Here is a 26,757-nt window from a genome sequence, read left to right on the forward strand (position 1 = left end):
ACATAAACTTTTTTAACCTTAAACCTGCTTCTCTTCCTGCTCTGACTGAAAGTGAAAGTAAATGCTTGTGGTTTGTACTTTAGCCCTGCTGTGTAGCTGTACAAAAACTTATGCAGATGCAGCTCTGTAATTTGGGCAACTGAGCCAGAAGCATCAGGTAGCAGCTTTCAAGGAGTGGCAAATAATAATAGAAAAATAGAATTTGAATTGACCACAGCAGAAGAGGCTGCTCTCAGGCCGCTGCCCTGTAGGTACTTATCCCCCAGCTGACTCAGTGTGCCTTCCCAGTCAGTCATCTTTCATTCCGACCCCCCCCCCCCCCCACCTGCAGGGCCGTGCCTAGGGTCTCTGGTGCCCCCCTGCAGACTATCAGTTGGTGCCCCCCCCCACCCCCCCGTGTGGCATAAGATGCAAAGGAAATAGGACCTGAAAGATGGAGTGCATCTTTGTGGGATTGCTGAACAAATAGAGGGTTTACAACCACTTAGCTTATCGTGCTTTCATGTTCACGGAATTAGTAATTAAATCTTTGATATCTAACTGGGCTCATATATCATTCTCAATAGCAATGATGGCAAGGCTTACAAGCCTTTCTTGCGAAATACTTGATCGCAAATAATCCTATATAATAATTCTCACCTCCAACAGGATGTGCCTGGGACTGTGCCTCCCTCGGAGGTGGTCGGCTAGACAGGCACGCACTGACGTCAGTGATGTCAGTGACAGCTGATACCAAAGCAAGGGGAGGAGTAGGGAAACACACGGAGCGTGTTTCCCTACTCCTCCCCCTGTGTTACAGCCCACTGCACTCCCCTTCCGCGACCCAGTCGACCCCCCCCCCCCTTCTTGGCGAAAACTGTCCCCCGCCGCCGTCCAGTACCTGTGCTGACGGGGGACCCCAACCCCCATCAGCCGAAGTCCTGTGCTGGCCTTCACGCCGTTGCTTCTTCAATGATCTTCGGTTCAAGTTCCTCTGCGTGCGTCTGATGTCAGATGCACGCAGAGCAACTTGGACACAAAATCATTGAAGAAGCAACGCCTCGAAGACCAGCACAGGACTTCGGATGACGGGGGTTGGGGTCCCCCATCAGCACAGGTACTGGACGGCGGTGGGGGACGGTTTTCGCTGAGAAGAGGGGTCGACTGGGTCACGGAAAGGGGGGGTGAAAACGGAGGGACGGCAAAGTCTGGAACAGCGAGGGAGGGAGGGTGGGGGATGGCCTTGCTAGCGCCTGTTTCCTTCCCTTTTGAAACGGGCATTTTTTACTAGTTTTTTATGATTTTTAACCGTGAAAATGATCGCTCACCACTTGCCACACTGACAGGAATTGTCAGCAATATTCTTAGAAACAAATTGCTATACATTGCAAAATAAGATAGCAGATGTAAATTCTCAAAGTGGACATATTCCAAACACTAAAATGAAAATACAATGATTTTTCTCTACCTTTGTTGTCTGGTGACTTTCTTTTTCTGATCATTGATAAGTCTCTGACTCTAAAGTTTAGCAATTTCATTAAAGCAAAATATATTTTCACATATCACAGACTCTTCCTATCCAAGGAGAATCTTTTATATAAAAGCAAACACCAAAAAAAAAAAAAACAATCAGATTTTCACTTACCAGCTCTTCTACACTACACGTCAGCTAAACTTCCTCTGAAACTACTGTTGGAACCATTAGCCAATGAAATGGCTTTTAGCTGTAGCTTCCGGTTACAAGACAATCATGCAAACATCATTGCAGTCATGCTCTCCTCTAGGTGTACAAGCTCAGAGAAAAAAAAAACTTTGAACCACTTACAGATTTTAACAATTACACTATTTAGTTTTTATTTCTCCCCAGTCTCACTTGCACACCTCCCTCCAAAACTGGCTGTTCTCCTTAATTTGAATGTTGTTCAAGCTCACCCTAAATGAGGAGTTCATCCCACACCAACCACATAAATAGCACTTGTTGTATTCTTTCAAACAACTTCAGCAGCAGAGCCAGCCTGCCTGCCTCAGTGAGCACTGTGGCCAAGAGGGGAGTGCAAGGGAGAGAGGAGAATCACAGCTTCAGGTAAAACACTTTTGCAAGTGAGCTGACCTCAGGAAACGGTAGGCGGCGCCCCCCTGCGCTGCTTACCTTGCTTACTGTGTTAGCACGGCCCTGCCCACCTGTGGTATCTCTTTCCATATCCCTCCCAACCTGGTGCCGCATCTTTCCTTCCTTCCTCCTTCCTCCCCAGTCTACTACTACTACTTAACATTTCTAGAGCGCTACTAGGGTTACGCAGCGCTGTACAAATTAACAATTAAGGACGGTCCCTGCTCAGAAGAGCTTACAATCTAAAGGACGAAATATCAAGTTGGGGTAGTTAAGATTTCCTGAGAAGAAGTGTAGTGATTAGGTGCCGAAAGCGACATTGAAGAGGTGGGCTTTGAGCATTGATTTGAAGATGGGTAGGGAGGGGGCACGGCGTATGGGCTCAGGGAGTTTGTTCCAGGCATGGGGTGAGGCGAGACAGAAAGGGCGGAGCCTGGAGTTGCAGGTGGTGGAGAAGGGTACTGAAAGGAGGGATTTGTCTTGAGAGCGGAGGTTACGGGTAGGGACGTAAGGGGAGATGAGGGTAGAGAGGTAAGGAGGGGCCGCAGATCGAGTGCATTTGTAGGTGAGTAAGAGAAGCTTGAACTGTATGCGGTATCTGATTGGGAGCCAGTGAAGTGACTTGAGGAGAGGGGTGATATGAGTATATCGGTTAAGGCGGAAGATAAGACGTGCGGCAGAGTTCTGGATGGACTGAAGGGGGGATAGATGGCTACGTGGGAGGCCGGTCAGGAGTAGGTTGCAGTAGTCAAGGCGAGAGGTAATGAGAGAGTGGATGAGAGTTTGGGTGGTGTGCTCGGAGAGGAGGGGCGAATTTTGCTAATGTTATAGAGGAAGAAGCGACAGGTCTTGGCTATCTGCTGGATATGCGCAGAGAAGGAGAGGGAGGAGTCGAAGATGACACCAAGGTTGCGGGCAGATGAGACGGGGACGATAAGGGTGTTATCAACTGAGATAGAGAGTGAAGGGAGAGGGGAAGTGGGTTTGGGTGGGAAAACAATAAGTTCAGTCTTAGACATATTCAGTTTCAGGTGGCGGTTGGACATCCAGGCAGCAATGTCGGATAAGCAGGCCGAGACTTTGGCCTGGGTTTCCGCAGTGATTTCACTTGCTCTCCTGCTGTCTAAAGATTGCCAGCGGCAGCAGTGATTCACATTCCCTGCCTGCCACCAGCCATGGGGTCTTTACTCTGCTGCATCCTGACTCCCACCAAGGATTCATAGAGGCCCGCTGGGATGGGGGGAAAGGGGACTATAGGAAATGTGGATTTTCTCAAAGAGAGGAGAGCACTGTTCAACCGTATGAAGCTCAGGTTAGCAATTTCAAGTTCCCTGGGAACTGAATAATACAGCTTGTGAGACTGACCACAAGTTACTACTACTACTGCTACTACTACTTATCACTTCTATAGCGCTACAAGGCATACGCAGCGCTGTACACCATACACGAAAAGATAGTCCCTGCTCAAAGAGCTCACAATCTAAATAGGACAGGCAAACAGACAGAACAACTAAGAGGTAAGGGAATTAAAGAGGTGGGGATAAAAGGGGACAGGGTAAGTGAGTAGTGGTTAGGAGTCAAAATCAGCGTTAAATAGGTGGGCTTTTAGCCTGGATTAGAAAACGGCCAAAGACGGGGCTAGATGTACAGGCTCAGGAAGCCTATTCCAGGCATGAGGTGCAGCGAGATAAAAGGAACAGAGTCTGGAATTAGCAGTAGAGGAGAAGGGGAGAGACAAGAGAGATTTATCCACAGAAAGTTGCAATATTCATTTATCGTGGAAATCACTAACCTCTGGTACTGAGTTAGTTACTGTAATCAGTGACTCCCGTGGTAAAGTATGCTGTGGTAATGGCATATTTTAAAGCACTTTCTAACCCCCCCCCCCCCTTTACTACTACTACTCAGATAAATAGGTTCTTTGAAAACTGCCCACCCTCCCTACATAAGTACATAAGTATTGCCATACTGGGAAAGACCAAAGGTCCATCAAGCCCAGCCTGCAGGATAAGAGAATGTGCTAGTAGTTTTTAGTTTGAATGGCTGTCCTGACCTATTGTTTTACTATGGATTCAGCTACTCTTTACACTCCCCCCCCCCCCCCCCCACCCTCAAACAGAGATGCCATAGTCCCTTTTGAAGTTGTCTTGAGTACCTCCCAGGCTTGCAAACATTAAAAAATCATAAGAACTATATTTACATTTCCAAATTCCGAGAAGGTCCATATACCATTAATAAAGTCAAACCAAACTTTAATATTTAAAATTATGTCCTAATACCAGGATAAGCTTAACCATTAGGCAGAAGCAGACTTAAGTCACTAGGGCTGCAAATAGCAACTACAGTTAAAACAAAGCAATAGGTTCTGACAGACAGACACACAAACAAACAAACAAACAAAACAACATTAGTGCATAATTTTAGGAGCAGGAAGATTGGTTTCAAACAGCCTAGTTACACAGATAAATAACTTTTCTGAATTATACACACACACACAACAACAAAATGTACAGGTTCATTCTGGAAAGGTTAGTTTTGGGGTGATCATAACTGTTGAATTTAATTATCAAAATCTCAGTACAGAGAGTGGGGTATGAGGATAGATATTTACAGGCCTGAAAGTTAATTGAGAAGGCACAAGACTGGAGGTTTGCCTAGTAAAACAACACCCTAGTACCCTTGCACCAGCCCTTATCAATGATCTACAGGCACCTTTGGAGATCTTTCTGTTATGTTTCCCTCTCTAGCGCCTAAAATAAAGATCAACCAGATACTTATGTGCCCCAGGAAAGTTACAGCATTGCTATATATTTTGTCTATACTTACTTCAACACAGAGATGAAATGATTTTTTTGTGCCTCATGCCATCAGCTTCCTTGCTGGCTGCTGCTGTTACTCCAGAAATAGATCTTCAGTACCAGTGTTGCCAGATGGAAAAAATTGTTCACGCCCAAAACCAGCCCAAAACCACACAAAGTCAATTTGCATATAGCAACATAGAGGGGCATAAACGAACGAAAACGTCTATCTCCATGGGCGTTTATCTCCGAGAACGGGCCCGTGAAGGGGCGGACCGAACCATATTTTCGAAAAAAATAGACGTCCATGTTTTATTCGACAATTTGTGAGCTGGGCGTTTTTGTTTTTCAGCGATAATGGGAAATGAAAGCGCCCAGCTCAAAAACAAATAAATCCAAGGCATTTGTTCGTGGGAGGGGCCAGGATTCGTACTGCACTGGTCCCCCTCACATGCCAGGACACCAACCGGGCACCCTAGGGGGCACTTTTACAAAAAAAAAAAAAAAAAGGTAAAAGAGCTCCCAGGTGCATAGCACCCTTCCCTTGTGTGTTGAGCCCCCCAAATCCTCCTCAAAACCCACTGCCCACAAGTCTACACCATTACTATAGCCCTAAGGGGTGAAGGGGGCACCTACATGTGGGTACAGTGGGTTTGGGGGGGTTGGACGACTAAGCATTAAGCAGCACAATTGTAACAGGTAGGGGAGGATGGGCGTGGGTCCACCTGCCTGAAGTCCACTGCACCCCCTAACAACTGCTCCAGGGACCTGCATACTGCTGCCAGGGAGGTGGGTATGACATTTGAGGGTGAAAAAAAAAAGTTGTGAAACATCATTTTTTGTGGTGGGAGGGGGTTAGTGACCACTGGGGGAGTCAGGGGAGGTCATCCCCGATTCCCTATGGGGGTAATCTGGTCATTTAGGGCACTTTTTGGGGCCTTATTCGTGAAAAAACAGGGTCCAGGAAAAGTGCCCTAAATTCTAGCTACAAACGCATACTTTTTTTCCATTATCGGCGAAAGGCGCCCATCTCTGTTCGGGTGATAACCATGCCCCAGTCCCGCCTTCACCACGCCTCCGACATGCCCCCATCAATTTTGTACGCTTCCGCGATGGAGTGCAGTTGAAAACGTCCAAGTTCGGCTTTCGATTATACCGCGTTATTCGTTTTTGTGAGATAAACGTCCATCTCCCGATTTAGGTCGGAACTTGGGCGTTTTTCTCGTTCAATTATAAGCAGGATAGTAACATAGTAGATGACGGCAGAAAAAGACCTGCATGGTCCATCCAGTCTGCTGAGGAGGAAGGAGGTGTTTTAGAGAGCTCTGCTGACTTCCAGTGGAAAGGAAGTGAGACCTAGCTCCCTCCCCAAAGATGAGGAGGGTCCCTGGGGAGAAGGCCTCAGGAAAGTCCCAGGCTGTGGGGCCTCCTGGGGCCCGGGACCAGAAGGCCGAAAGGAGTGGCTCTCTCCCTGGTTTGACTACCGGGAGAAGGGAAAGGAGTCCAGTGGACCGAAGGGAGAAGCAGCCCAGTGGAGGCCACCAGAGCATTTCCCCCTCCATGGCCCAGCTTGCGGAAGGTAAGCGAGAAGACAGTGGAGGGGGGAGGAAAATAGTACAGGCCCCAGAAGGGCGCTTCCAAGGAAGGGAGAAGGAAGAGGCGATGGAAGTTTGCCAGAAGCCTTTGCTGGAGGCAGATGAGAGTGAGAGTGAGGAGAGTGGATCGTCAGATGAGGAGTTCCTTGAAGTGAGCTATGACCCTGATGATCCAGCAAGTAGTGTGGTAAATGTTGTAAGACGAATTAAGCTGGTGGAAAAAGAAGTAGTGGAGCTAGGAAAACGTCTGAAAATGGCAAGAACTATGTGTAAATTTGCCCCAGCGGAGCACAGACAAATGTATGTTAAAGAGGAAGCCTGGATATCGAAGTTGTTGGGGAAAAAAGAACACTTGTTGAACTGTTTAAAAAAGGGCTCTGTGAATCCTTTGAGGGAGCTCTATGTTAACCGAGAAAGGATGGCTTCTATACCACAGTCTGGGGATTCAGGAACACTACAGTTGCAGCAAGCTTCAGTGTCTTCAGCAGCATTAGAATCAAAAGAGTTGTCTGGGTTCAGAGGTGACCCCACTTTAAAATACATGAGACAGTTGGCAACACAGTCCAGAGCACTTACTCAGCAGCCAGAGGATAAGGAGGCAGCGGCAGGACATGGCTCTGAGGTGGGGGCTGGAGTAGAGATCCTACCTGTGGAGGGGAGGAAAGAACTCAGTAACTTTTCAAAACTCCAGATAATGGAGGCAGCAGAGGGAGACGCAGGTAGCAGCCTGTTTTCTACAGAGGTGGTGGTCGAAGTCTCAGAGGGCTTACCTGCAGTTGTGCAAACAGCAGAGACAGTTGCCGTGAAGGAGGCCCTGTTGGAAAAGGGTCAGCAGAGGCAGACTCCGGTATTTTTGGCCGGGTCTGCAATGGCTGAAGTGGAAACCGAGGCAGCATGGCGTCTGGAGAAGCCCCTCCCACAAAGTCCGGGAGCAGGGGAGGTCTTCCCTGAGCATGGAGTAGCTGGCGGTTTACAGGAGAGGGGTCGGAGAGAGAGGAATAGGAGCGGGCAGCAGCCGGGAGCTCATTTGACAGGCTGTCCATTAAAACAGGTGAAATCGGGGGATGCTAACAGCCAGCCTGTGGCGGTATCAGGAACAGACAAGCCATGCCCCCGGGAAGCGCCAGCCATTGGGAGAACGCAGGAGGGACTGCACCAGAAGCAAGGGGGAAGTAACCCGATTGTTGAGAGCCTGTCGTTGACTAGAGAAGTGGACATGGCAAGTCCAACAGATGTGCAGCGGGTGGTGGAGCGGACCTGCCAGCAGGATGGCTGGGAGCGAGGAGCCAAGGGGAGCGGCGGAGTTCCGGAGGCTTCGCCCCTGGTGCCGGAGGTTGGAGGGAGTTCGGGGGCGGAGCGAGCAGGGAGTCTGGTATCGCCAGCTGCAGACCTGACTGGGCAGGAGCCAGAGTATCGCCAGGAGACAGAGGAGAGGAGGCGATTAGCCCAGAGGCTGGAGCCTGCAGTGGCAGGGACGAGCAGGGACGTTCCAGGAAGTAGAGATGGGCAGGACAATCAGTTGGAGGCAGCCCAAGCAGCAGAACTGACTATGGACGTTGCTGGATGTTTGTCTGAGAGGGAGGGGGAGGGGGCTGTGGATATTGAGGAAGGGAGAGGGATGAGGGGAGGGGCAGAGGGACAGAAGGGGGGGGAGGCAGAGGGAAGGGCTGGAACAAGTGTGGAGGGGGGGGCGGTGGGGGCTGGGGTCCAAGTCCTTTGCGGCAGTAGTCCAGGGAGGGGGAAGGAAGGAGGGGGGGGGAGATCGGGTGGTTTTGAGGGCCCAGGGAGGGGTTGGGGGGGAGCGGGGACAGGGGGTGGACAGCTGCCTAAGCGGCGAAATGTGGTACAGCTGAAATGGATAGGGGAGGGGGCAATGACCTCCAGGGATCGGGTCTTGAGGCTGGTGAAGGGGATGGGGTTTATACCCGAGGACTTTTACGCGTGTATACACCCCATCAACATCCCAGAATATGACTTGAGCTTCATGACCCAGAGGGGGATGGAAATATTCTGGGAAAGGTACGAGGGGGTGAGGGGAAAGGGGGAGTGGCGGGACCTCAGGGCCATTCCAATCAGCAAGCCGGACCTGGTGCAGGTCACCCTGCTCGTGAGAAATGAGTCTATCTCTGGGGCAGATTTAGCCTACTGGCTACAGAGGTACGCGGAGCTGAGATCCCCGCTTACAAAGTTACCGGATCCAAGCAGGGTTTGGGCAGGAGGTTGGGGAGTCCTGGTCAAATTGAGACAGGAGAGCCATGTGGCCCAGCACATTCCTTCGGCTGCCTTTATCGGTCGCGACAGGATACTGTGCTTTTACAAGGGGCAGCCGCGGCAGTGCTTCAGATGTGGTTCGTTTAGGCACTTCAGCATGTCATGCCCAGTGGTAAAGTGTGGAAGATGCGGGGATCAGCACGCCACAGAGGACTGCACCGCGATCAGGTGCAACCTCTGCGGCGGGTTAGGCCATGCATATCGGAACTGCCCTAGGGCGGCCCATAACGAGTGGGATATGTGGGGGAAGGGACAGGGAGGGGGGGTAAGGGAGGAGGGGATAGGGCAGGGGGTGATAGGCAGGGAGGAGCAAGGGGGGGAGAAGGAGGGGATGCAGGAGGGGGGGCGGCAGGGGGCTGGGTCAGGAGTGGAGCAGGGGGGAGAGGGGGAGTGGGTACAAGTGCCACAGAGGAAAGGGAAGTTTCGGAGGGGGGGGGGGAAACTAGGGGTGGGCGTCACTACAGCCTCTCAGCGGTCAGGTTGACCAGGTAGGGGGCCGAGGGCTTTATCTCCGTTAATAATGTTGCCTTGGGGTGGCTGGCCTGTCAGTGGCTCGCTTAGCGCCTCTTTGTCAGGGCTCAATCGTGCTTGAATTTGTATGTCAGCGTGGAGCAGGTGAATCTGTTGCGACGCCAACAAATCCCCCCTTTAGCACCCGTTGTTGTCCCCACGCCGCACTCCCCTGTTCGAAGGCCCATTCGACCGGGATTTAGGCGTCCCTTTAGTCGCTGCAAAGGGGGTAGCTCGCGCTGGCCACGGCATGCCCCGCCCCTATTCGAGCCCCTGTTCTCGTCATCAACAGACTTCTAAGGTCTGTGCCCTGCAAATGTCAGAGAATTTGAAGTCAAGTATACACATAAAGTAGCACATGAGTTTAAATTGTTGGGCAGACTACATGGACCGTGCAGGTCTTTTTCTGCCGTCATCTACTCTGTTGCTCTCATAGCAGGGACGTCTGGGTAGGGAATCATCCCGCACATTCCTGAACCTTCACTTCCCCAGACGTAAAGGCATAAAACACAGACTCACACACGCGTCAAGTTTTTCCTACCTGAGTACGCGGCAATGGAGCGCAATACCACTCGTACTGAAAACTAGTCACAAACTAACCAACTTTCGCAAATTCTAAAGACCTACCTCATCAGCAAGACATACCACGATAATCAAGAATTGTAAATGTAACACTCCTCCACTCTAACTATACGTGGAACTACTTATCTCTTTAATTGTTTGCTTAATACGACAATGCCAGATGTGTTATCTTTGTAATACAACCTGATATCTAAACTGTTAAGGCGAGTGCCATGGCGATACAATGGGGCCACATTGAGCCTGTATCTAGGTGAAAAAATGTGGGAGACAGATGCAGTAAATAAATAAATAAATAAATAAATAAACAAGATGAGAAGTGCAATCATTAGTGGGTAACCAAACAAAAATTATCATAGCAGAGGCTTTTGGCTTGGCGTAAGGGGCGATCATCAGGGGCAGGACATTCCTGCGTGCGTAATGCAGCCCAGTGACACGTTAGACGCCCCAGGAACTAATTACGTCCGGGAAGGTCCCATCACGAGAAACATCACATTCCTTGTGCTCCTCCCAATAGTGGACGCGGGTCCATATCAAAGGAGAGGATAGGCAACGCGAGAGTAGTCTCCTGAGCAAATAGGCAAATGGCATGATGTCCCCGGGTGGTAGACTTGAGGAAAAAGATGGTGCTGTAGCTTTTATTCGGCAATATTTTATTCCGTGCAAGGCATGTTCCCGGCGCAAGCAACCCAGTACCGTCGTTGGGTCCGCAGTGGTCTGGTAATATCCTGTCTGTAGCATACTCTAAGAGAAGCCGGGCACTCTGTCTCCACTGCTCTGTCGCACGGAGAGGCCTTGCCTATTCCGAACCCATCAGTTGCATAAAGGTGCCAGTAGTCCAGCACACACAGACCCTAGGTCCTGTTGCAGAGGTACTTTGTCCGGTCTGCACCGGTCTGGGACACAGAAATGCCACATCCTGCCTGTAGTGGTTCAGCACGCAGAGGCACTGGATGCGTGCTGGACAGAGGCTAAGGTCTGTAACAAGACTGGTTGAGGAGCACTGTGGTGAGAGGCCATGCCTGGGGATAGAGGCAGGCCATAAACCATAAAAAGAAAGCAATTCTTTCCAGTGGCCAGCTCTCCATCACTGATCTTTATACTGTTATCCTCTCATCTGTCTCCCTCCTCCCCCCCTTTCCCAGGCAGGCCTAAGGGCATCCCTGCATTCCTGAGTGTCTGGGCCTGCCTGGCCAGATGGCTGACATGGGGAGGTGCTGAGCCAGAGGTTAAAGGACTGCTACCTTTTTTCCCTACTGCTGCAGAGCAGGTGACTGACTATCCAAATTCTTTCCTTTCTTGTCTACTAGTTGATCTTGGAGAAGCAAGCAAGGGTACATTTGAAACCGTGACAGACGAGTTTCCTGGCCGCCAGGCCTCCGCTTCATTTGTCTACCAACCTCTATGCTATAAGGCGGGAAGCGACTGTTTACCAACCTCTATTTTATATTGCAGGGGGCGATGTTAGACACTCGTGTAACAAATTGGCGCACACAGGGGCCTGGCCACTAAAGGCGCAAGATCGTGCCAGACGGGAGTCAGAGGGACGGAATGGGCTCAGTGGGTCTCAGTACTCCAGCGCCAGCAGGCCCAGAAAGTTAATCGACAAATCGCCACATGGGCCATGGCCGTGGACAGATGGCAGGTGACGCACGACTGAGCAGAAGAGTTCTTTCGAGGGGATGGGACCCATCTATCCGCAAGGGGAAGTGACCAATTTAATAACGTGTTTCAGAACGTGTTAGAACCTGTAATTTGGCACAACAGGCCGCAGCTGATGGTGGGGGGGGGGGGGGGGGGGGGCCCGGGGCAAGCCTTGCTACCCCGGGCTGGTGGCGGGGTACCCAAGCCTGATGGTGTAAGCTAGGCAGCTGGGATAGCTGCGCTTACGGTTGAGCGCCCTTGCTGTACGGCGGGGAGCTCTGTATACGATTGGTCAGTCTTGCTAATGATGGCGGACTGGGTTGGCTACTAAGCCGGAAGGTTGATTGGCTTGGGTATACCCTGGTTTATGATGTCTGTATTTTAAATAAAGCTGCGGCCAAGTTGTGCCATCTTAAGAAAATACCATGTGTCTGTTATTCTTTCAATATCACGAATACCATTAGACCCGAGGGGTCTTGGCTGCCTATGTTAAAGCAAGGCGCAGTGCCCCAACGGGTGCACGGAGCCGCCATTAACATGGCGCCGTGCTCCAACGGGTATGCGCGCCAGTCCAAGCGGGGTGCGAGGGGGGCGAGGTGGGGTTGTTCCCGCCCAGGGCCGTGCCAACACGGTAAGCGGGGTAAGCACCGCAGGGGGGCGCCAACCTCTGGAGGGCGCCACCGCGGTGCTTACCCTCGCCGCTTACCTGAGTTCCACGCCGCCGGGGCCTTTAAATCTTTTACCTCCGAGGCTCCGACGGTCGCAGCAGCGTCAGTGAAAGCGCTGCCGACGTCTCCCTTCCCTTCGTGCTCGATGGTTCCCTCAGTGTCCCGCCTTCTTCTGACGTCAGAAGAAGGCGGGACACTGAGGGAACCAACGAGCGTGAAGGGAAGGGAGACGTTGGCAGCGCTTTAACTGACGCTGCTGCGACTGGAGGTAAAAGATTTAAAGGCCCAGGGCGCGGAGCTGAGGTAAGGGAAGTGCCCAGGGAGAGGAGAAATTGCTGGAAATGGAGGGGAGGGGAGAGAGGGAGAATTGCTGGCTATGGATGGAGGAGGGAAGGGCAGAGAGGGACATGGATGGACATGGATGGGAGGGCAGGGCCCAGGGAGAGGAGAAATTGCTGGAAATGGAGGGGAGGGGAGAGAGGAGAATTGCTGGCTATGGATGGAGGAGGGAAGGGCAGAGAGGGACAAGGATGGACATGGATGGGAGGGCAGGGCCCAGGGAGAGGAGAAATTGCTGGAAATGGATGGGAGGGGAGAGAGGAGAATTGCTGGCTATGGATGGAGGAGGGAAGGGCAGAGAGGGACATGGATGGGAGGGCAGGGTCCAGGGAGAGGAGAAATTGCTGGAAATGGAGGAGAGGGGAGAGAGGAGAATTGCTGGCTATGGATGGAGGAGGGAAGGGCAGAGAGGGACAAGGATGGACATGGATGGGAGGGCAGGACCCAGGGAGGGAGGAGAAATTGCTGGAAATGGATATAGAGCAAGAAATGAAGAAGAAAGGAGGAAAGTAAAGAAATAAATGGAAAGGAAGCCCTGGAAACGGAGTTAAAAGGACAGATAGCAGCAGAATCAGTTACTTCTTATCTGTTCCCTTCTCCACTACTGCCAACTCCAGACTTCACGCCTTCTGTCTCGCTGCACCCTACGCCTGGAATAAACTTCCTGAGCCCCTACGTCTTGCCCCATCCTTGGCCACCTTTAAATCTAGACTGAAAACCCACCTCTTTAACATTGCTTTTGACTCGTAACCACTTGTAACCACTCGCCTCCACCTACCCTCCTCTCTTCCTTCCCGTTCACATTAATTGATTTGATTTGCTTACTTTATTTATTTTTTGTCTATTAGATTGTAAGCTCTTTGAGCAGGGACTGTCTTTCTTCTATGTTTGTGCAGCGCTGCGTATGCCTTGTAGTGCTATAGAAATGCTAAATAGTAATAGTAGTAATAGTAATACTGGGCCAGCATGATCAGAAAAAGAAAGTCACCAGACAACAAAGGTAGAAAAAAATCATTTTATTTTCATTTTAGCGTTTGGAATATGTCCACTTTGAGAATTTACATCTGCTATCTTATTTTGCAATGTATAGCAATTTGTTTCTAAGAATATTGCTGACAATTCCTGTCAGTGTGGCAAGTGGTGAGCGATCATTTTCACGGTTAAAAATCATAAAAAATTATTTGCGATCTATTTGTTGAGCAATCCCACAAAGATGCACTCCATCTTTCAGTTCCTATTTCCTTTGCATCTTGTGCCACACGGGGAGGGGAGGGCCCAACTGATAGTCTGCAGGGGGGGCGCCAGAGACCCTAGCTAGGCACGGCCCTGGCTGCAATATGAGTCTCTTCCCCATGTCTAAAACACGGTCTATATAATCTTGCATGCATTGCTATTCCTCTAGCTTAGTCTGATAGTTTTCTGATTAAGTAAAGTTTATTACTTAAATTTTGTCCCTCATGCACTTTCTGCAGTTCCAGCAATGTATGCCTGGCAGTCTCACATTTGCAGATATGAACGATTTGATCATCTCTAACACTTTGAGCCTTGGGGTCTCTCTCCAGCCAGACTTGAGTAACAGGATCAGGCTTAGGCTCCTCTGCACGTGTCCACATACCTGCATCACTTTACACTTGTTCACATTAAGGTCCTCTTGCAATTTTTCGCAATCCTCTTGCAATTTAACAACTTTGAATAACTTTGTGTCATCATCAAATTGAAAGGTCCTTTTATTAAGTGGTGGTGGGCACAAATGTGTGCTTTATGTCTGGGAAATGCATTACAGTGGAGAGCGCTGAGGTGTCCTGCGGTAATGTTCGCATTTGCGCATGCTTCTAACACGCTAACAAATACTTTATTTTAGTGCCAGGGGCATGTTTTAGGCTGGAGAGTAGGCGAGCCCAGTGCTAATCATTGCAGTTAATTTGCTGTACCCCTACCGATTAGCGTATGGTTAGCTCATCAGCTCTCTCCACCATCTAAATAGGTGTCGGTAAGGGCTCATGCAGTAATGACAATACGCAAATTGGGAAATTAGTGCATGGCCATTAATTGAAGAAGTGGGAAAAATGCCATTTTACAGCTGTGCTAAAAGAGGCCTCAACGTGTGGGAAAAACCCACTAGTCATAGCGCAGCCCACCTTTTAGCACAGCTTAGTAAAAGGGCTCCTAAATGACCTCACTTATTATTCTCATCTCTAGATCATTTATAAATATGTTAAAAAGCCGTGGTCTCAGCACAGACTCCTGGGAAATCCCACTGTCTATCCTTCTACTTTTCTACAACAATTGTTTTTTTCAAATTTGAGACTACACCCATAAGTCTAATGGGAAAATGTTATTTTGGCTCTCCAACTTTTCTATAGCTATACCTATCCCAAAAGTTTTGTTGCCATAGATCAAGAGCTCAGGGAAATAGAGAGGCAGACAAAAACAAAACAACAACAAAAACATCCCTAAGAAAAAGCTAAAACACCCAGCTGCAATTCACTAGGTGACCACATGGTGGCACCATTACTCCATGGTGACACTTCAATATTATAAACATTAGTCCAGATATAAACTATATAGGGTCAACACAAATCTGCACCTAACCTAATTAATCAGGCGATACCAATCAATTATTGACATTGATTGGCATTAATTCAGATTAACTCGTGATCTGCCCTGCATCATATTCTATAACATGTGTGCCTAAATTTCATAGCACACAACTAAATGATTTATAGTAGTAGTATTAGCATGGCCATGGGAGGGGCATTCCCAAAAGTTAGGTACAATGTTAAAGAATAATATCAATTGTGCGCCCAACTGCCATAAATTAGGCACCAGGTTTTGGCAGACATAAATGCTGGCCCCCATAGTGACGAGAGAAACAAAAAAGGAATGAAATAATAAACAGAAAACCAACCCGACACTTCTAATATTAATAGTCAAAAAAACTTTTTGTGTATGGGTTTGGAGAGTTCTCAGAGTATTGACTCACCCAAGCGAGACTACACGCAAGTGATTTATATCTTTAAGGGTGGATAAGTTTCACAATCATAGAACTTCTCCAGTGATTCTTATTTTTTATGTGTAGGCAAAACCACAAAATAATATTCTAATCACCAAATAATGAACAATCTAATGACCAATTTCTAAAAATAGTCATAAAGTGTCGGAGTCAATTAATTCTGTCCATACTCCATTCAACCTCAAACAAAAAAGTTTTTAAAGGTGACCAAAATAGGTCTACAATACTGAAAATTTCACAATGAGGCACTTATTGTATGGTGGTCAATAGGTCCCCTCCTGGATGTGCAATGGATTATTCTCTTGTAGTTTTTCACGTTACGTTCCAACAGGATGAGGTCTCACTATTGCTCTGTCCTTTTCTTTTCCACAATGCTTCTTTTCTCTGTGAGGACCGTGTCAACGTTTCTGCTATCCTCGAATTGTTTGTACTCTCTCCAAAAGTCATAAAGAGTCCAACTCTGCAGGGTTTTGTCAAAACGTACTCAGGAACTCTAATATGAAAACATGATAATAATAAAGCACAGAAAGGCCTTGTTGTGGAAAAGAAAAGGACAGAGCAATAGTGAGACCTCATCCTGTTGGAACGTAACGTGAAAGACTACAAGAGAATAATCCATTGCACATCCAGGAGGGGACCTATTGACTCAGGGGCGTAGCTACAGCTCTGGCCCACCCACCCACTCTTCCTCAAGGCCCGCGCCAGCCCCAGCTCCCATTGCCGGCCACTGCTGCTTTTCCTGATGAGCAGCAGGGCCGGCGCTACAAAAAGAAGAAGCGCTCAGCTGACTGAGCTGAGCGCCAACGTGTCGCTAACGACGAGAAAAAATGTTTTTTAAAAAACGCGGCACCGCAGGCAGCCTCGAAGCATTGGCTGCTGGCTCTGCAGGCTCCTCCCGTCTCTTACGTCACTGCCCCTGGAGCGAAACAGGGGCAGTGACGTAAGAGACGGGAGGAGCCTGCAGAGCCAGCAGCCAATGCTTCGAGGCTGCCTGCGGTGCCGCGTTTTTTTTAAAAACATTTTTTCTCGTCGTTAGTGTTGGCGCTCAGCTCAGTCAACTGAGCGCTTCTTCTTTTTGTAGCGCCGGCCCTGCTGCTCATCAGGAAAAGCAGCAGTGGCGGCAATGGGAGCTGGGGCTGGTGGGCCTGAATCGGGAGAGGGAAAACGGATGGCAGGATGGGGAGAAAGAGGGAAAATGGAAGGATGGGGAGAGAAAGAGGGAAAACAGATGGGAGGATGGCAGAGAAAGAGGGAAAACGGAAGGATGGGGAGAGAATGAGGGAAAACAGATAGGAGGATGGCAGAGAAAAAGGGGAGAGACTGGAAGGATGTGGAGAGAGAAGGGACACTGAACAGAAAAGGGTAGAGAGATAGACACTGGTTAGAAGGAGGGAGAGAGACATTAGATGGAAAGATCAGGAGAGAGGGTAGATGGGTGGAAGGATGGGGAGAGAAAGAGGGAAGACGCTGGATGGAAGGGTAGGGAGAAAGAGGTGACACGATGGAAGGATGCAGAAAGAAAGAGGGGAGACACTGGAAGGATGGGGAGAGAAAGAGGAGAGCTGCTGCATGGAAAGGGGGAGTAGTGAAAGATTGGAGAATAAGAGGAAGGGGCATGGGGAGAACAAGGGTGAGAAAAAGATGAAAAGCCATAAGTAGATGAAGGAAATTAAAGAATGGATAGTAAGAATGAATTAAATCTGGACACAGAGAGAGGCAGAAAAATATTGAAGAAAGCAAAGAAAAAGGAGAGAAAAATGACAAATGGCCAGGAAACCCGGGCAGAAGAGTTAAGCGAAAACGAAGGAAAGCAGAATCTAGAGACTGGGAGCAACACAATGAGAAAAAGTAAATGGCCATACAAGAAAGGTAAAGAAAATAAATTTATTTTTAATTTAGGTTAAAGTAATATGGTGTTAATAAAGTTTCAGAGACCAATACTTCCTTCCTTAGGTCAGGAGAGAATACCATAACAGCATTATACTGACCTGAGGCAGGAGGTTTTGGCCTCTGAAAGCTCACTGAAAAGGATTAGGCTATTAAGTAAATTGTCTGAAATCTGATGCACTGAAAAGCAGCACTTTACCCTGTGTGACAAATGCATCTGAGTGTGACTAAATTTTGCTGGGGAGGGGGGGGGGGGGGTAGAGAGAAAATTTTGTGCCCACCCACTTTGGGTTCAGGCCCACCCAAAATTGGCAGTCTGGCTACGCCACTGCTATTGACCACCATACGTTAAGTGCCTCATTGTGAAATTTTCAGTATTGTAGACCTATTTTGGTCACCTTTAAAAACTTTTTTGTTTGAGGTTGAATGGAGTAATGGACAAAATTAATTGACTCCGACACTTTATGACTATTTTTAGAAATTGGTCATTAGATTGTTCATTATTTGTTGATTAGAATATTATTTTGTGGTTTTGCCTACACATCCTATATAATAAAACGCACCTCCAACATTCTGAAGCTGACTGCATGGCTGAGGCATTCCTGCTCTCTGTATCCATCTCCTGAAATGACATCACGTACTTCCGGGTTCATCACAAGCAGAAGTGACCAACCACACGAGGTTTCTTGGCTTCAGAATGTTGGAGGTGCATTCTATTAAATAGGATTGGTCAGTTCCTTGAAGCACAGCCAGAGCTCAGCGTCCTGCACAATAACGCTCAGACACCAGAGAGAGAGGGGGGGAGGTATCTCTGTCACACACATACTCTCTCTCTCTCACACACACTCTCTCTCTCTCACAGTCAATGTGTTTCTCTCTCTCACTCACTGTCTCTCACACACTCTATGTCTCACACTGTATCACATTCACTCTCTATGTGTCACACAGTCACTCACACACTCTCTTGGTCTCATACACTCAGTCTCACAGAGAGTCTGTGTCTCACACACACTCTCTCTCGCACACACTGTATCTGTGTGAAACACACTCTCTCTCTCTCTCTCACACAGTGTCCCACATATGCACTTGCACACTCTCATTCTCACACACACACTCTCTCACAGACACACTCGCACCCAGACTCACTCTCTCTCTCTCACACACTCGCACATTCACTCTCTCTCACACACACAGTCACTCTCACATACACTCTCTCAAACATACACACTCCGAGGAAAACCTTGCTAGCGCCCGTTTCATTTGTGTCAGAAACGGGCCTTTTTTACTAGTAAAAAATAAGAATCACTGGAGAAGTTCTATGATTGAGAAACGTATCCACCCTTAAAGATATAAATCACTTGCGTGTAGTCTCGCTTGGGTGAGTCAATACTCTGAGAACTCTCCAAACCCATACACAAAAAATGTTTTTGACTATTAATATTAGAAGTGTCGGGTTGGTTTTCTGTTATTTCATTCCTTTTTTGTTTCTCTGGTTTCTTTTGATAAGTAGACATTTTTACCAGGGACTTAATTTGGGGAACATTTAGTGATTAGCAGGCCCCCATAGTGAGGCACAAAATGTACACACTAAGGGGTCTGTTTACTAATCCACAGCAAAAAAGTGGCCTGCGGTAGTGTGGGCATGTGCTCTTGGCGTGCACCGGGCCAGTTTTTACCACATCTTGAAAACAGGGCCTATTTACAGCCTGAGCCCCTAATGCCACCCATTGATCTTGCGGTAAGGGCTTACGCGCTACAAGTGCAGTGACCGGTTGGCGCATGCGAACTGCAGATTAACCAGGCTGCAAACACCGCACACGGTAGGAAATTAAAAAATAATTTGTCCCGGTGGTATGGGCATGCAAAAAATCAGAAATTACCGCCAGGAGGGACCGCTAGACTGGTGGTAGTCTCATTTTGGCAGACATGTAGAGCCTACCTCACCTTTGTAAAAGGTCCCCTAAGGCAGTATTCTAAAAAAAACAGCTTAGTGTGGATCCTAAGTTTGGGTGCCATTTACTGCTGAAGAAAAGAGAAGGAAATAGGGTGCAGGAAGTGCTGGGAAAACTACCCGATATTTTGGAGCTAAAGAATGATCTGGTTCTGCAGAGAGGGAAGTACAAACTCTGTGTCTCATTCTCCTGTGGTGGAAGAACTGTGGGAAAAACAGTGAAAATATTTGTATTTATTTTTATTGGCACATTTATATGCTGCCTAAAACCTAAGCAAAAATGTAAAATACTCCAAAGGTTTTTTGGTACATTCCTGGGCTCATCTTTAACCAGTGATGTAGGAAGGGGGGGCGGTGGGGCAGTCTGCCCCGGGTGCACGCCACTGGGGGGTGTCCGCTCCGTTGGTTCCTTGCTCTCTCTGCCCCGGAACAGGTTACTTCCTGTTCCGGGGCAGAGAGAGCAAGGAACCAATGGAGCCGACGCATCTCCCAGCGACATGGACTGGGGGGCGGATCGGCCCTCCCGCCCGCCTCTCGCTTTTAAATCAATTAAAAATGCGCTCGGGGGAGGGTGCGCACCAGAAGGGGGGGTGCGCGCCAAGGGGGGGCGCTGTGCTGCACCCGGGGGGGGGGCCGGGGGGGGTACGCAGTGGCGACCAGCCCCGGGTGTCAGCCGCCCTCGCTACGGCACTGCCTTTATCTTTTTCTTACACTGAAACAGAAACATTTCCCTTGATAAATCTGTCTTTTGATGACTAATAGCACCATCTCATGGGCATTTAATGGCTCTTGTCATTCCTGTTTTAATATCTCTTCCTTCCGGATGCTCTTCTGTTTGGATGCCATCTCCCGCCCTGGTTAATATTATTATTTCATATATCAGTCCTGCAGTGTGTGATTATCACAAGTCTTCACAACTGGGGTGCTTCTGTATCTGATTCTAAGTCACTGGGTTAACTAATATAATTCTGGGTTGGCAGTAAGTTCTAAACTGTATCAGTATAATATATTATGCACTATATGTTATGTAATACACTGGGATAATTCTATAACAGTGTGCCTATATATAGATGCACAGAAAGTACCTGATAGGTGCCTAACCTACAAAAGAAAGTCGTTGCTTAGTTTCTTTTAGAGAATACCAGCATAACCCGGTATATCGATTCTCATAACGTAACTGTAACACACGAACCTCTTTGATAATAACATCACTTTGTTTTTGGTTTTTTTTTTCATTGAAGGCGACTAACGCCTTACGGTGCTATGTAAGCCACATTGAGCCTGCAAATAGGTGGGAAAATGTGGGGTACAAATGTAACAAATAAAATAAAAATTAAAAAATATACATGCGCATGCACTTAGGCTCAAGAATTTACACTAGCCAGACAGCTGGCATGTGTGCACATCTAAGTGCCATAGATGTGTATATACCATTTAGTCTTCCATAAATTACCAGTGGAGTAGTGACAGGCCCATCCAGCAGCAGCACCGCCAGCTGCAGACTCTTGGTATCTGTTCCTCCAGGAGACTGCAGAGGATCACTTAATACCACTTCCCTGACCCCCCTGGCACCTTTAAATTCTTTACTTCTTCATTGGCAGCGAGAAGCAACACATTCCCCCTGCTTGTGCCAGCCCAAGCCTTCCCTCTGATGCAACTTCCTGTTCGCGGGACCAGAAGGCTATGTCAGAGGTCAGATATATAATCTCCCTTTCAATTTAATGCCAGAAAAAGTCTAAGATTGTATTGTGCTCAATCCCTCAAGCATGCAAAAGTTAAGAAATAATACACATACAGAACTAGCGTGACATATAACATTAGCTGAACAAAGTGTGTGTGGATGTAGGTGGAGCTTATGTGATTAAGGGCTGCATAAACAGGGCTTCTGACAGGTCAATATTCAAAGACTGTGCAAGTGGCACCAAATTTATGTGTGAAGCCAAGACCACCACCATCTCTAAGGATAACGACAATATTCAGCCACTGACTATGTGGTTTAAATTAGCCTTTTTATTATCCTGTAATTAAAACTCATGGTTATTCAGACAGCAGCTGAGTATTTCTTACTATCCATAGAGTTAGGTGGACGCCTGTGCTCTGGCCTGACACTATCCGGACAGCACTGGGACAGTCTGTAAGAATTTTCTCCTGTACCATTCAGACAGTGTACTGAAAATTCACAGACAGGGCGCTTGTCTGTATAATGGCTGCTGTTCTAGTGATAACGGCTTTTGAAAATTGACCCCAGGGTTATTGTGAATACACAATCTGCTCATTATCCCAGTAGATCAGAGGTATTCAACCAAGTCCTCAAGGCACACACCCAGCCAGAGTTTTCAGGATATCCCCATTGAATTTAATGGGAAGATCCTGAAAACCCAACTGGCTGGGTGAGCCGTGAGGACTGGGTTGAAAACCCCTGATGGTCAGCAGCCTCTTTGCACATGAATTGTGGTTTTCTGTGACCTTCTAGAATATTTGTTCTGCTCCGAATGTTACCAGAAGACTCTCCATGTTTTTGTTTTACCAAGTACCTCAATAAACTTAATTTTTGGAGCAAAACCCAAAGTGTTGAGAAGTGCTGCTTCTTGCTATTTCTTTCTTTACTTGTACTTTGCTCATGTCTTTCCAGTAGTTGTTCAAGATATTCAGGTACAGTAGATATTTCCCTGTCCTCAGAGGATGTGGATACGGGAGATCTGGGCACTGGGAGTGAGGTCTTGAGCCCCCTAATGTCCAAGGCCACAAGACCATGTTTTTCTTAGGAGACAAGAAGGCTCTGCTGTGGTCTGGGAAAATGAATTCTGTGAATCCAGGGCCAACAGGAGGAGGAATTAGGCTTTAGAGCTTCCAGATGCCTCATCAACTTATGGAATAGGAAAATGAACTTTACTTGTATTCAAGAGCACAGGGAAGGGGAATGGGAACCTCAGATCATACCATCAGTTGTTTTATCAGAGTAGAGAGTAAAATGAGAATTACAGAATGATGGATGAAGCCTAGTCAAGAACATATGCTTAATTACATTAGTATTGTTATAAATATTGTCTAAACAAAGCACTGAAGCTGGAAGAGACCAAATTGAGGTTACTAACATCAAAACGATAAAATGTATAAAAATACAAGTCTTGCCTTATGTGGCAGAGAAAACATTTGGGAGAAATTCCTGAATGCACTCACACAGCTGCATATTAAGGTCGGCTGCAGGCTTGGAATTTGTCTCTGCTACTTTGCTGGCACATGACTAACCCAGAATAATAAAGAACTCATCCTGATAAGAATTGTGATTTGAGCCGAGATTCACTGCTGTGCTCCAGAAACTAGTTGGGAGAAAATTGTATTTCATGAATATCATCACTGTAGGGGTTTCTACATTCACAGACTCTGATTCCATCTCTGTGACTGTATCAATGAGACTCCTCCTCACAGTCTCAGGCTCTAATCCCACCTCTGTCACTATCACTGTGTCACCGAGACCCCTCCTCATATTCACAGGCATTAAATGATCTCTGTCACTCTCACTGTGTCAATTAGACCCCTCCTGACATTCACTGGCTCTAGTCCCACCTGTTATCACTCTCACTGTTAATAAGACCCCTCCTCACATTCACAGGCTCTAATCCCACCTCTCACTCTCACTGTGCTAGAGACCCCTCCTCACATTCACAGGCTCTGATCCCACCTCTCACTGTTTCTGAGACCCCTCCTCACATTCACAGGCTCTGATCCCACCTCTCACTCTGTTACTGAGACCCCTGCTCACATTCACAGGAGTTAAACCAACTTCTGTCACTCTCACCTTCACCGAGACCCCGCTTCACATTCATAGGCTTTAAGCAGACCTCTGTAAGTCTTACATTCTCAATGAGCCACCTCCTGACATCCACAGACTTTAACTCTCATTGTGTCACTTAGACCCCTCCTCACATTCACTGACAATGATCCCATCTCTATCACTCTCACTGTGTTATTTCAACCCCTCCTCACATTCAGACTCTAATCCCACCTCTCACACTCAGTGTGTTACTGAGACCCCTCCTCACATTCACAGGCTCTGATTCCACATCTCTCACTGTATTACTGAGACCCCTACTCATATTCACAGGCATTAAACCAACCACTGCCACTCTGTCACTGAGACTCTTCCTCATATTCAGAGGCTTTAAACCGAACTGTCACTCTCACTGTTACTGAGACCCCTACTCACATTCACAGGCTCTGATCCCACCTCTGACTCTCACTGTATTACTGAAACACCTCCTCACATTCACAGGCTCTAATTCATCTCTGTCACTCTCACTGTGTTACTGAGACCCCTCTTCACATTCACAGGCATTAAACTGATCTCTGTCACTCTCACTGTTGTCACTTAGACCCCTCCTGACATTCATTGGCTCTAGTCCCACATCTGTGTCTCTCACAGTGTCACTGAGCCCCTTCCTCATATTCACAAGCTCTAATCCCACCTCTCCAGCTGCTAATGAAATGTCATTCATTTTCTTTTGAGTATTCTAAAATGATTTTATTGTCATTATTAATTTTTCCTCCACTTATTGTTTCAACAGTACATTTTCTTTACAAGGTTAGTCTAAGTTTGGAAAATCAGATCACAGATTGTATACAGTGAACCTGAACAGCACAGCTCACAAGTAACACTCTCTGATTCTTCTTATCCAGATCTCAAAAATCAACTCCCAGATTATATATCAGACCCCTGAGTCTGGCTCACTCATTCCCAGTTTGGTACTGGGCGGATTCTCAGAGCCCCCGCATTTGTACCTGCTTTATTGAGACAAGGACTGAAGAAAGGCCGGAGTTTCTCAGTGAAGGTGTTGGTGAAGGTGAAGAGATGAGATTTATTATCTGCATTGTAAAATGAGACCTTTCCTGCCTCGTAGTCCAGGAAAATCCCCACTGCCCGGGGTCTCACACTCAGGGAGAGCAGGGTCCAGGAGGAGGTGCAGACTTTGTATTTATCTCCATCTCTCAGTATCACTGTCCAGTATCCATTCTCAGGTGTATTTATGATCTTCCCCTTCCTGTTCACAGAATCTTTACAAACCCCCAAATCCCAGTCAGTCTTGTCTCCCACCTCCACCTCCCAGTAATGTCTCCCCGAGGTGAAGCTCTCACGCCCCAGGACACTGGCAACAGGATCAAATCTCTGGGGACTGTCCGGCAGCTTCTGTCTCGTGTCTCCAAGTCTGACACTTTTCAAATCCTCAGTCAGGATGAGCTTAGGATGAGCAGTTTCAGGATCCAGAGTCACATTCACTGCAGGGAAGGGAGGAGAAACATTAATAAACATGTGCAGAGATTTCTCATTGGCTCTTCACATACCCACCTCTGCTCTCATTGGTAGGTTCACATATTCAATGAGAGACACTCCGTTATTGGTTATCATTCACTGACAAACTTACAGAAAAACAATGTTATTGGTTAGCATCTTTAATTTTACCCTATGGGGCTCCTCTACTGAGCAAATGGATGAAATAAAGATTCTAATTGGCTGACTCACTGACAGGCTGCATAAAACAAGTCTCCTCATTGGTCCCTCATGTTCCCATAGCACAGTGCAGTAGTTCAGCAGCTCACTACGCCCCTGGACCCCATAGTCTGGTGGAGTCCTCAATCAGTGTTGCCAGGTGGGCGGTTTTACCGCCCAATTGGGCGGTTTTCCGCGACCCGCCGCGGGAAATTTTTGCCCGAGGCAGGTTGCGGTTTTTTGGGCGGCTTTTTGGGTTTCTGTGCGTTTTTTTAGGCAGCTTTTTGCCTTTTTCGGCCGCGGGGGGGCGGGGTTAGTGACGTTTTTTGGGCGGGGTTAGTGACGTTTTGGGCGGGCCGATGACGTGGAAGGCGGGGCCGATGACGGGGGAGGCGGGGCTGGTGACGTGGGAGGCGGGGCCGGTGACGGCGGGGCCGATGACGGCGGGGGCGGGGGTGATGACGCGGGGGTGGGGGTGTCAGGGGCGGGGTTTGTGTTTGGGCGGGTTTTGGGCTGGTTTTTGGGCTGGATTGGGCTAGAAAAAAATTTTCCACCTGGCAACCCTGTCCTCAATAAACTCATTACTGTTTAGACTTAACTTTCAAGGACGTGCATGTGACAAAGTGGACCCCAGTCTTTGAAAGACCATGTTTTAAATTAATTTTTCTTTAAGGTGCCACCTGCGTGTCATTTGCCATATGACACATTTCCTGTCCTCTGAGCTCTGTAATGAGACTGACTGTGTCATGTCTCACTGTTCTGTGACTGCCAGCTCAGATCATCTCACTTCATAGTAACATCAAACATATAAATGGCGAGTGACCGACTCGCAAATGCGCAGTAGAGACTTCCCTCTCTGTCCCGCCCCCGCGTCAATACGTGATGACGGTGGCGGCACAGAGAGGGAACCTGCGCAGGGGGAGGGAGAGAGGGAGGGAACCGCCGTCACTACCGCTCCCCCCCCCCAAGGTCGCCGCCACCGGTCCCCCACCCGGAGTCACCGCCGCCACCCACACTCCACCCGGTCCGGGCCCTCGCTTCGCTATTGAACAGCGCCAGAACGCAGCACACAGCTCAGCTGAGCTCCCGTTGGCCTTCCTTCCCTGCCTGTGTCCCGCCCTCGCCGACGTTATGTCACACAAGGGCGGGACACAGGCAGAGAAGAAGGAAGGCCGACGGGAGCTGAGCTGAGCTGTGTGCTGCGTTCCAGCGCTGTTCAATAGCGAAGCGAGGGCCCGGCCCGGGTGGAGGGGTGGCGGCGACTCCGAGGGGGGGGCCGTAGCGGCGACCTCAGAGGGGGAGGGGCAGTGGTGAGCTCGGCGGGGGGGGGGGGGGGGGGGCCTTGCAACGGCGAGGGGAAGGGGCCTTTGAAACCCCCCTTCCTATACTAGCCCGTTTTTACGGGCTCAACGGCTAGTATATACATAGTAAATGATGGCAGATAAAGACCTGTACAATCCATACAGTCTGCCCAATAAGATAAACTCATTTTACATGGTATGTGATACTTTATATGTATACCCAAGTTTGATTTGTCCTTGCCTTTCTCAGGGCACAGACCGTAGATGTCTGCTCAGTACTGTTTTTGTACTAAGGTCTGAAGCTAACATTGAAGCCCCTTAAAATTTACACTCCAGCCCATCTCTATCTATTCAGTCACAATCAGGGCGTAGACTGTAGATGTCTGTCCAGCTCCTGTTTTGCTTCCAATTTCCGGCGTCGCCGCTCAATCTCCGCTAAGATTCCAAGGAACCATTCCTTCTAAACAGGATTCCTTTGTGTTTATCCCACGCATGTTTGAATTCCATTACCATTTTCATCTCCACCACCTCCTGTGGGAGGGCATTCCACATATCCACCACCCTCTCCGTGAAAAAATACTTCCTGACATTAGTCCTGACTCTGCCCCCCTTCAATCTCAATTCATG

The 26,757-nt window shown here is 48.3% G+C and overlaps 2 protein-coding genes across 4 annotated transcripts in view; both read right to left on the bottom strand.

The window, feature by feature from the left end:
* LOC115466338 (butyrophilin subfamily 1 member A1-like) overlaps window positions 1-26,757 on the bottom strand; it is a 1,244,786-nt gene that overhangs the window by 706,733 nt on the left and 511,296 nt on the right. The gene's annotated exons all lie outside the window — the stretch shown is intronic.
* LOC115466339 (butyrophilin subfamily 1 member A1-like) overlaps window positions 1-26,757 on the bottom strand; it is a 384,019-nt gene that overhangs the window by 196,796 nt on the left and 160,466 nt on the right. For 2 of the 3 annotated variants that reach the window (XM_030197521.1, XM_030197520.1), the window contains one exon: window positions 23,854-24,618. The exons of the other annotated variant lie outside the window; for it this stretch is intronic. In XM_030197521.1, the coding sequence (XP_030053381.1) occupies window positions 24,074-24,618 (545 nt within the window). In that variant the 3' untranslated portion in view covers window positions 23,854-24,073. Of the gene's footprint in view, window positions 1-23,853; window positions 24,619-26,757 lie in introns of those variants that run through there. 3 annotated transcript variants of the gene reach the window in all.

The sequence above is a fragment of the Microcaecilia unicolor genome, chromosome 3 (genome assembly GCF_901765095.1).
Source record: "Microcaecilia unicolor chromosome 3, aMicUni1.1, whole genome shotgun sequence".
Taxonomy (NCBI): domain Eukaryota; kingdom Metazoa; phylum Chordata; class Amphibia; order Gymnophiona; family Siphonopidae; genus Microcaecilia; species Microcaecilia unicolor.